The sequence below is a fragment of the Tauraco erythrolophus genome, unplaced genomic scaffold, assembly GCF_009769465.1.
Source record: "Tauraco erythrolophus isolate bTauEry1 unplaced genomic scaffold, bTauEry1.pri scaffold_91_arrow_ctg1, whole genome shotgun sequence".
Taxonomy (NCBI): domain Eukaryota; kingdom Metazoa; phylum Chordata; class Aves; order Musophagiformes; family Musophagidae; genus Tauraco; species Tauraco erythrolophus.
This window is the reverse complement of record NW_028238658.1, coordinates 532-12,268: the sequence shown is the minus strand read 5'-3', so window position 1 is coordinate 12,268 and position 11,737 is coordinate 532. Positions and strand designations below refer to the sequence as shown.

The 11,737-nt window shown below is 49.8% G+C and overlaps 1 protein-coding gene across 1 annotated transcript; it reads right to left on the bottom strand.

Annotated features, from left to right (window-relative positions):
* LOC147525716 (endogenous retrovirus group K member 5 Gag polyprotein-like) lies at positions 1-1,172 on the bottom strand. The gene is given in 2 exon segments (XM_086631074.1): positions 1-893; positions 980-1,172. Coding segments are annotated over 2 exon segments (1,086 nt in total).
* Positions 1,173-11,737: the final 10,565 nt, after the last annotated feature.

Sequence of the window (11,737 nt, the reverse complement as noted above, 5' to 3'; positions counted from 1 at the left end):
TTATTGTTGTTTCACTGAGGGTGGCCACATCCATTCCTGCGCTGCCCGTGGTTCATGCTTGGAGGTGACTGCATCCACTTGGTAAATGTGTCGGGGCACTTGTGTCTGCACGCGCCCGCGACTCGCGTTCTGTCCGAAGTTTCCCGGCAGCAATCTCCCTTCTAGACTATACTTTGAACAACATTGTTTGACATAGTGGCGACCCTTCTTACATCTCGAGCAAACTCCTGGACCTTGAGGACTTTTAGGACAATCACGCTTAAGGTGACCGGGCTGTCCGCACCTATAACAAATGTGATTTACCCTCATAGATGCAAAAGCAGCTGCCATTGATTCCATTTTATATTGAACTGTTCCCACCTTCTGACAAGCCTCCATCATTTCAACAATATTAGGATTCCTAAGGGGTAATAATACACGTTTGCAATCTTCATTGGCATTTTCTACTGCTAATTTCATTAATAATGCATCTCTTGCTGCCTCATTCTCTACTTGCTTTTCTATGGCTTCCTTCAGTTTATCTATAAAAAGCATATACGGTTCACTAGGTCCTTGTCGGATAGACGTAAAGGAATTTACAACTTTTCCCATATCAGGAGTTTTCAGTATAGCTTGGTATGCTAGCTAATGGGATTGGGCTAGAATAGCTGGATTAAGGCGTGCCTGCAACTGCGGAGTATTTATAGGCGCTTCTCCCATCAACTGAGGAATGCCCGCACCCCTCAGTGGGTCATCTTCCTGTCTTTCAAAGTTCTCCAGCGCCTTTATGTCGCAGGCAGAACGCCAGTGAGATTCAAACATCACCTTTTGTGTGAGTGTGAATATAAGCGCTGCTATCTGTTTGATGTCAAAAGGAGTAAGTTCATAGTTAAACATTACCGATTGCAACAACCCTTGGGTGTAAGGAGAAGACCATAATCCAATACACTTTTTCTTAACTCTTTCACTAACCCAAACTCTAATGCCTTGTAATCCATACGCCCATCAGGAGTTCTGATGACCGGGCAAGCAAGACGCTGTGCCAGGTCATGGTCTCCTTCCTTTTCCACCTGCTCCTTGAGTTTCCGCCAGTGACGGCAAGGATCGGGACCGTCCGTCTCGGTCTGCGGTACCACAGCTTTCACCAAGTCTGCGAGGGAGAGAACTATAGAGGTAGAAGGTGTAAGCGCCATAGCAGAAGAAAGGGGGAGGGCGGGGGGGGCTGTAGAAGCAGGAACAGGGATGAGGGACGCCGATGGTGGTGGTGGCCCGCCCGCTGTAGCGCCTGCCGTACTAGGTGACATGGAATTTACCACTGCAGCCGGCGATACTGGTGACACGGAATTAGCAGCAACATTCACAGCTGTGGCAGCATTTACGACTGTAGCTGGTGACGCAGAACTAGCAACCTCATTTACGGCTGTGGCTGGCAACGCAGCATTAGCGGCAACATTTACGGCTTCCGCTGGCAACGCGAGATTGGTGGCAACGTTAGCGGCTGCTACCGACGCAGGATTAGTGATCACGATTGTCGCTGGCGGTGCGGAATTAGTGACAGTATTAGCAGCTGCCGCCGGCGCCACAGGATCGGTGACAGTATTTGCAGCCGCCGCTGACGCCGCGGAACCAGCGACGGTGTTTGCGGCCGCCGCTGACGCCGCGGGATCGGTAGCAGCATTTACAGCTGCTACTGTGGCGCGGTCCGCTTTAAGCTGTTGTAGCGAGTCCAAGACCGCACGCCAAGTTGGAAGTAAGCCGGTCACTGCCAAGTCCCTGCTTGCTGCGGCATCAAACAGTACTTGTCCCGCCTCCTGCCAAGGGTCAATATTAAAAACTTCTGTTGAATCCTTTGTCCTGGTTTTAGCTGGGACCAGGATTAGCTCTTCTTTTTAGCAGCTAGAAGAGCTCCGTGTTTTGGTTTTACTCAGAGGCTCACTCTGAGAAGAATGCTGATAGTGCACTGATGTTTATAGATGGCACTGAGGTCTCAAGGACTTTTCAGTCTGCCAGGTTCTTGCCAGTGTGCAGGAGCACAACAGGATAAGGGGGGAGCATAGCTGGGACAAGGGGTCCATGACTCTCCTTACGATTTGTACCTGAACTTAAGATTGAGGGCCAAATTGGCCAATTAGTATTCCATATCATGCAGCGTCATGCCCAGTATAAGAGTCAGGGTCAGCCGGAAAGAAGAGCTTTTGCCCTTCCGGGACTCTCACTTTCGGGTGCTCAGAGAGTTTTCCCTCTCTCTCTCGCTCTCTGTCTCGGGGCCTCCCGTTCGTCCGGGATTGCAGTATCGAGTTCTATCTGTTTCGGGATTGCAGTTTCGGGACGAGACGGGCCTCGATCAAGGGGTGGTGAGCAATTACACTGTACATCACTCGTTTGCATATGTTTATCCTTGTACATATCTGTATATACATATATTGGTAGCGGTAGTAGTAAATTGTTCTTATCTCAACCCTTGGGTCTCTTTTCTTTTTCCTCTTTGATTCTCTCCCTCATCCCTGAGGTGTGGGAGGGTGAGAGGGGACTGTGTCGGGTATAGTTGCCGGAGCAGCCTAACCCACCACATCCTTAAACACTCCCTTTCCTTTAAGCCATGTAAGCAGCAAACGCAATTGTGTCTCGTCAACAGCTGCACCCCGTCTCTTAAGGATTTTCATAAGAACTTTAACAATTGATTTTTCTTCGGCCGACGTAGACGACCCCATCGTCCCTGGCTGCTCACCTGTATCCTGCAGGTGTCACTGGTCCAGACTCCAGCTCTCGTACCCCGCTGTTAATTTCGGTCCGGACCGTTTGGCTCTCCCCGCTGCCTCCTCCGCCGGTTCGTTCAGCCAGGCACCGCCGATCGCTCTCACACCGTGATTTCAAAGCCCGTCAGTCGACTTGAATATCAGGTCCCTGTTCGGGTGCCATTTGCAGCAGTTAAGTGCACGGACTCTGTAGATGTGATAGCAGAGTGACCTTTATTATTGTTATACAGACAGCTTTTATAGATTATTACTCTAGCCACGATGTGTCCACGCGCCCCTCACCCAGCTGTGATTGGTTACAAACAATAGTGCACGCACCTATTTTAACTTTACTATTGGCTATGCCTAAAAAGGAGCTATTTTTCACCTGCTAAACTAGACATCATTTTCTCACACACTCTATATCATCTTCCCATACTCCCCATGTCAGCTTCTCACACTCCTGCGTTAGCTTCTCACACTCCCTGCACCAGCTGTTCACACTCCCTTTTCTTTCTCATCCTCTTTATCGGTGTTTTCCAGCTTCTTCAATAACACAGGCTTAAATGATCAAGGCCGGGCCCCAACGGTAACTGTGTGTATGATTCCACAGCGTGCACTGTTAGAATTAGTATAAAAGTGTGCTGGAACCTGCAAGAGTGAGATGGAATTAATTATATAATAAATGAATACTACTTGAACCTGTGTATGTCGTGTCCATCTTAACAGTGACATACAGCAACACGAGACTGTGGTAAAGCCCGCACCGGAGCAATCCGATGGGGAAGGATTGCATCCTGCAGGTAGGACTCACTCTGGAGAAGTTTCTGGATTTTCCTCGTGAGTAGGGAATCCACTGGAGCAAGGGAAAAGGGTGTAAGGATGCCTCCTCCTTTAAGAAAAGGAGCGGCAGTAACAACATGGGATGAACTGACCTGCACTCCCCCATTCCCTGTCCCCCTGTGCTGGGGGAGGAGGTAGAGCCGGGAAGAAAAGGAAAGGGGGGGGAAGGTGTTGTTTTTAAGATCTGGCCTTGTTTCTTTTTGTCCTCTCAAGTAACTGTTAATAAATTGCTTTGCTTTAAGAAAGCCGAGTCTTGCTCAGGACCATGGTTGGTGGGTGCTCCTTCTCTGTTCTTGTCTCGACCCTCAGTCCTTTTATTATTTTTTTCTCCTCTCCACTTTACTGGGGAAGGAGTGAGAGAGCAGCTGTGTGGAGGTTAGTTGCTGGATCGGCCTAAACCATGACAGATTCTTAAGGGGTCACTCCCTCCCGAGGGGTAATCCAAAAGGCCACAGTATGTGTCGCTGCTGTCTCGGGGACGGAGAGAAGAACGACACAGAATTCAGGTGCAGGAGAAAGAGCCAACGCCAACAGCAGGAGCAGCAGCAGCAGTATCAGCAGCGGCAGCAGCAGCATCAGCAGCATCAGCCGCATCAGCCGTTTATTAATTACAAATCCGTATATATATATAAAATATGGTTCACAAGGATGGCCAAGGCAATTGGTCGCTTGACCATCCACCTCCCAGAGCGATTGGCTAAATGCTACAACACCCATTTCAAAACAACTTTCCCAGTGTGCCATAAACAAGACTGCATAACAAGCTACAGGTGCAAGATAAAGTCTTAGTTTACAAAAACCTCAAACTGTTTCTCAGCTAGCCTGCATGGGAAAAGGAACTTTCACAGGACGCTGCAGTAGCTGGAAAATTTCTGCTTCTAGCCTTTTTGTATCCACAATTCCCCCTTTTTGTTTAAGACTAATTTAAAGTAGGCAGAGAGATTCTCCAGCAATGCCATAAGAGATACACATATAGCAAACCCAGTTATACGTCCAGTCATTAATTCTAAATAGCCTTAATGGCTCTACATTCTGACTCCATAACATAAGAAACTTTAAGTTCAGTCTCTGCTTGTAGAAGGACCGGGCTGATGGTCGATGTCTTGGTCGTCATCAGGAGGATCATCAATCGAATGATCTGCATTCTGGCTGTCATTTGAAGGTTGCCTTGGAGGCTGCCTGTTCTGCTTCTGGTGCCGCAGGTCAGGGCGAACGCATCTTGTAGGTAGCCATCGTACCCCAGTATCTGTGGAAACGCAAGCATACCCACGACCCCAAGCAATAAGCTCACACGGGCCTTCCCACTTCTTAGAGAGTAGGTCCCGTACCCAGACTTTCGCTCGAGGCAGGTGCGTCTCGCCTGAAGACTGCAACGAAAGAAAATGATTCAGAATAACAGGATTATTTGAATTTGGTGGCACTGTAAGATGATTAATTGTATATAATGCTTTTTCTAGGCGACTCTGTGGGGTTTCTCCATGCATTCCCCCTTTTTGTTTATCTAAAACACGCTTCAAAGTGCCATGAGCGCGTTCAACAATGGCTTGGTCAGTAGGAGAATGCGGAATACCCAAAGTATGATTTACACCCCATAGGTGTAAAAACTGCCGTGTCTTCTGTGAGACATAGGCCGGGCCGTTATCGGTTTTCACAGAAAAAGGCACGCCCAAGACCGCGAAGGCGAGTTTCCAATGGGCAATGACATCGCGACCTTTCTCCCCAGTATGAGCAGATGCCCACATAGCTGAGGAGAAAGTGTCAATAGACACGTGCACATACTTAAACCTGCCAAATTCAGGAACATGCGTTACATCCGTCTGCCAAAGCTGCAGGGCCTTTAGGCCTCTGGGGTTTACCCCCGATGGCAGAGGTGCCGCAAGTCCGTGGCAGTCAGCGCAAGCGCTGACAATGTCCCGAGCCTCAGTGGGCGTTAAGTGGAACTGTTTCTGCAGGGTATGCGCACTTTGATGGAAGAAACTATGCGATGCCTTGGCTTGTGCAATTTTGTCAGGCTGAGGCGCTACCCACGCAGGGTTAGCTAGCATGTCAGCCCTGGCATTGCCTTCTGTTATAAAACCTGGCAAGTTGGTGTGACTATGGATATGCAAAATGTAATACGGATGAACTCGAGCTTGAATTGCACACCACAAAGTTTTCAATAGTGAAAACAGAGCCGCATTATTCACTTCCTTCAAAAGTGAACAATCTAAGCGTTGGGTTATGTCTGCTACGTAGGCAGAATCAGTGACCAAATTCAAAGGTACCTGAGAGAACCGCTGAAAAGCCATGGCAACAGCCCTCAGTTCAACCAACTGGGCTGAGCCTGACTCGTGGCCTTCCAGCACCTGCCACTCAGATTCCTCCTTCCAGGTAACAACAGCTTTCCCGGTTTTCCCGGACCCGTCGGTGAAGACGGTGGGTCCTTGCACTGGCACCCGACTATTTTTTGGCCGCAAGGTAAAGCTTGTCGATTTTGCCAATTGCAGTAATTTATGGCTGGGCAGATGATAAGCAATCTGTCCCGAAAAGTTTTGCAGCGCACTTTGCAGAGGAGCACTGTTAGTAAGGCTCCACTCAAAGTGTTCCTGCTGTACTGGAAGAACAATTGTTGCAGGATCCGCTGCCATTAATTGCAAACACCATTGGTGGCATTTGATTATCAGACAAGCGATCAATTCAAACAATGTGGATGCTGTCTTTTTTGGCTGATGTGGCAAAAAGACCCATTCCAGAATATGCAAAGGTTCGGGCCACTGTTTACTCCACTGGCCAATGATACCCGTAGGATGAAAATCTGGAGTGGTAATGAAAACAGTGATATCAATGGAGGGATCCACTCGATAAACCTGACGAGCAGAAACAGCCTGTTGAACCTCCTCCAGTGCCCGTAGCGCTTCAGGAGTCAATTTCCGAGCTGAATTCAACTCGGGGTCCCCCTTTAAAATATTAAAAAGCGGGGAAAGTTGTGCTGTGGTTAGCCCTAGATAGGGACGTAACCAATTGATGATACCCAGCAATTTCTGAGCATCATTCAAGGTTTTAATAGAACCTGAGAATTGCACCTCTTGGTGTTGTATAGTTTGATCCAGAATTTTGACTCCTAAATATTTCCAAGGAGGATGCTTTTGAACTTTCTCCGGAGCCACCTGCAATCCATAAGAATGCAGAGCAGCGAGCAGCTGAGGCTGTATCCTCAGCAGCTCGTCCTGGGTAGATGCTGCCACCAGGATATCATCCATGTAATGGTAGCAGTATGCCTCAGGAAACTGCTCGCGGACTCCGGACAAAGCTTGAGCGACATACCATTGGCAGATAGTCGGGCTGTTCTTCATGCCCTGAGGTAGAACCTTCCATTGATACCTCTTCGCAGGTTCGGCATTGTTAACTGCAGGCACAGTAAAAGCAAATTTTGGCTTGTCATCAGGATGTAAAGGAATAGTGAAAAAGCAATCCTTCAAATCAATGATCAGGATTTCCCACCCTGCTGGAATCATGGTGGGTGAGGGCATACCAGGCTGCAATGCCCCCATACTTTCCATCACTGCATTGATTTTTCGAAGATCCTGCAACAATCTCCATTTTCCTGATTTTTTCTTAATTACAAAAACAGGAGTGTTCCAGGGACTAGTGGAAGGCTCAAGGTGTCCCTGTTGTAATTGCTCCTGAACTAACTGATGAAGGGCGACTAGTTTCTCTTTTGGTAGGGGCCACTGGGGCTGCCAGATGGATTTGCTTACTAGCCACCGCAAAGGCAGCGTAGGATACTCTGCGCCCTTCAGCACAGTGGCCCCCATCAAAAATTTGTCCCAATCCGTACCCCCCAAGCCGCCAATACATCCCGCCCCCAGAGGTTAAGCGGAGCTGCAGTGACATAGGGCCGAACTGTAGCTGTTTGCCCCTCTGCATTTTTCACCACCACAGGTCGTTCGCTTAAATAGCTCTGTGTGGTTCTCCCCAACCCTGCAATGGCTGACCCCACAGGGGCTAAAGGCCACGTAGGAGGCCACGCAGAGAAGGAGATGATTGTCACGTCAGCGCCCGTGTCGATCAAACCTCGGAGCTGAATCCTGGACGGCTGGGCATTTGGCAGCATTAGGGTACATGTCATCTGCGGCTTTTGGCTAGAGATGTCTGCGGTCCAGAAGACCTGCGGAAGTCCCGTAGATCCAAAGCCGCCATCTCCACGACTTCGTTGTTCTGTCCTGGGAACACATGACTTGAAAGGCACAAGTTGAGCAATTTGAGTCTTTTCAGAAATAGTGACGGGGGGGTGGGTGTGGAAACCATAGCACAAATCTGGCCTGTAAAGTTAGCATCAATAACTCCTGGGTGTACAAAGATCCCTTGAGGGGTGACACTAGATCTTCCCACCAGCAATGCACTCAGTCCCTGTCCTAGGGGCCCGAATACGTTCAAGGGAACCTTATAAACATGACAGGATTCTAAGATGACTGTTGCTGTGGTGTGCACATCCACCCCGGCTGATCCCTGGGTGCCGGCTCTAAGCTGGCTGAGTAGGCCTGTGTCGGTGCCATGCCCTGGGGAAGTATTTGTGTCTGAGCGCATATCCCCTTTGCGCTCCTGGTCGAGTTTCCTGAGTGTGTCAAGGGTCGACCATTGGCATGGTACATAGATTGACAATATTTTGCAAAATGACCTGGCCTATCGCATCTCTCGCAGTGAGCAGCTCCCCTGTTCTCCTTCTTCTTCTTCTTTTGTCTAATCTGTTTCTGCTTGCTCTCAACCTTAGGTTGCCTTTTTAGTCCACGATCAGAATTTAATTGAATAGGCTGCAGAACTGCAGCCAGAGCAGACTTAGGATTCTCAGATCCCATTTTGGAACAGGCTTCAACCATGTCTGTTAGTGTGGGTTCCCCTGGCAAAGCATCTATGATCTTTCTACACTCATCATTGGCATTATCTCTTGCTAGTTGTCTGCACAACAGCTGCCGCAAGGTCTCATCTTCGACCTGCTTCTCGAGGGCGGCAGCAATCTTTTCTACGAAAGATAAAAAATGCTCTTTCTGCCCCTGAGTTATTTTCACATATCGTGTTTTAGGAGCAGCCATGTCTATGCCTTTTAATAGGGCTCCCATACCAATCTTCTGAGCCTGCTCAAGGACCTGAGGATGCCAGGTGGCTTGAAGATCAGGATCAGAAAAGGCATTAGCTCCCATAAGAGCATCTGCTGGAACTCCATGTCTAGGATCAGCTGGAGGTAGTTGCATATTCCCAGCCACAGCTTTCTCAGCCATCCTTCTCCAATTGGCCTCAAAAACTGAATATTGTACAGGTTGAAATAATACCTGACCTAAATGCTTAATATCAGATGGAGAGAGCAGGTCAGTATTCAGCACTCTAATAATCTGCATGACTTGAGGAGACCCTAGCCCATATTGTGCCACTTTGGATTGCAAATCTTGGACCACTTTCCAAGCAATAATTCATGTGTGTCAGACTGACCTGAGTTAGGAAGAGCTTTCTGTACAGGAAAGGCTTGGATGATACCCTCTGTGGGTTCACTACCACCTTGATCTACCTGCACAGCACCTTGAGGCACTATAATAACTCGCTCAGGTCCCTTTTCATCTTTAGGCATCCCGACTTTCTCTATTAAATCCCAGTCCCCAACCTCCAGAGCCCGCCTCTTGACCGATTCCCAAAACCGCTTTAAATTTTTTGGACGCACAGTCACACTACATTCGGGAAGCGTCCATGGACGGTTGTAGGTCAGCTGTGTTACTGGTTGCCAATGTCTGACCACCGCCACAGTTTCCCGCAGTGTAGTAAGTGAGTCCGCAGTAACACTGTTTGCATCGTCGGGCCTCACGGATGAGGAAGGCTGGCAGGGCACAGGTGCCGGGCCAGCGGGCGGTGTAGAGGCGGAGGCTGTGGACGGTTGCGGAGCTACGCACGGCAATGCAGCTTGGGGGGCTGCGGCTTGCGGCGGCATCACTGTCCGTGCAAGCGCCGCCGTCGGGGGGGCTGCCGTCGGGGGGGCTGCCGGCGCCGCGCTCGGGGCCGCCGTCGGGGGGGGTGCCGACGCCGCGCTCGGGGCCGCCGTCGGGGGGGGTGCCGACGCCGCCCTCGGCGCCTGTCTCACCGCCTCCGTCAACACCACTAGTTGCTGTAGTATTTCCTGCAAAACCGTCGTAGGCTGGTGTGCCGAGAGATCCGCCACCGGCGTTTGCACCGGGAAATGCGCGGATGCTGGCGCGGGACACAAAGGCGCCGGAGCCGACGCCGCCGTGATACCTCCTGCCCCTCCCGGTTGCGGTAGAACCCCGGCTGCCGTGCCTGTCTGCGGCAATGGCAGAGCCGTAGGAAGGACAGATCCCGCTGCAGTAACTGAAGCAGCCGGCTGTACGGGCGGCCGTAGCGCGGAGGAGGAGGGGGGGGCCGCTGGGGCGGAGGGTGGGGGACGCTCCAACGCTTTGCTTTGACCGGTTAGTTTTGCTAACTGTTCCACTGGTGAGGGGTACTCAGGCGGAACATAATCCCGCGGGGAGGGGTAGGACCTCCGCGCAGTCCCCGCGAGTCTCTCAGTGCCCGAGGGCAGCGGAGACGCGGCAGGTACGCTGCCTGTGCTGTCCGGGGTCAGTGTTCCCTCAAATAACTCATCGTCCCCTTCAGAGCCTTCACCCGCAGATTCGTCAGAGCCCGGTAATTTTTTTCCTTCTCTTCCTGCTGTCCACTTCCGCATTATACCGTATAGGGACCACCACGTACATAGCAGGTCAAGTACGCTCTTATCTCCAAGCATGATCTCATGAAATAACTTATCCCCTAACAGTTCCCAAGCTTCTGGGTTAAGGGCAGTGTCTGGATCAGCTACAAACTCATGTTCTGCTGCCCAATTTAGCAATTCACAGAGAGCTTCATCACTTATGTCAGCTCCTGCGATCGTTATCACATTTTTGAAGGCAGAAAATATCGTGCTTTCTTTCACGGAGCTTTGCCCCATCTTCTCAGTCTAGAGTTTTGTCCCCGGAGCCTCGGGGGAAGCACGTACCTTCTAAATTCAGTTGCGGTTGTATCACGTCGGGGTCACCAAATGTCGCTGCTGTCTCGGGGACGGAGAGAAGAACGACACAGAATTCAGGTGCAGGAGAAAGAGCCAACGCCAACAGCAGGAGCAGCAGCAGCAGTATCAGCAGCGGCAGCAGCAGCATCAGCAGCATCAGCTGCATCAGCCGTTTATTAATTACAAATCCGTATATATATATAAAATATGGTTCACAAGGATGGCCAAGGCAATTGGTCGCTTGACCATCCACCTCCCAGAGCGATTGGCTAAATGCTACAACACCCATTTCAAAACAACTTTCCCAGTGTGCCATAAACAAGACTGCATAACAAGCTACAGGTGCAAGATAAAGTCTTAGTTTACAAAAACCTCAAACTGTTTCTCAGCTAGCCTGCATGGGAAAAGGAACTTTCACAGGACGCTGCAGTAGCTGGAAAATTTCTGCTTCTAGCCTTTTTGTATCCACAAGTATGGAAGTAGTATGCCTACCTAGAAGGACTTTGTCAGTTACTGCAATTGAAAGAAGGTCCAGTTAAGGTCTTTAAATTCCAACAACCTGTGAATCCATATCCGGATTTGTTAGGCCAACCTCATAAACCTTCCCCGATCAGATGCACCCGAACTATCCATAGGCTCTGATACACAAGGAGCATGGTTCACCAATACATCTGCTCACCAAATAGGATCAAAGTGGCAATATAAGGCAGTAGCATTGGACATTGGTACCAGAAAAACCGTTACAGAGGAGGGAGAAGGTAGTGCACAGGTAGAATTGTGTGCTCTCCTGCTAGCAGTGGAGAATGGTGCTACCATCATTTATACTGAATCCTATGCAACCTGTAAGAGTGCCACAGAGTGGATATGCCAATGGGAATCCAATCGGTGAGAAGTGGGTTGTACAAAAGTCTGGAGAGCTGGAGAGTGGCAGCAATTGTTAGAAATAGGCAGATCATGACCCCTAAAGGTTGAGTGGGTAAAAGGCTATGCAAGGAATGGAACTCCCACTGCAAAATGGAACCAACAGGTAGATCCTCTAGCCCAAATCAAGGTAGTTGATAGTAAAAAGGACTGGGGGGGGGGGGTGGTGGTGTTGACTGAATGGCTGCACATTAGGTCATTAGGTGAGGCCACTCAGGGAAGACAGATCTCTATT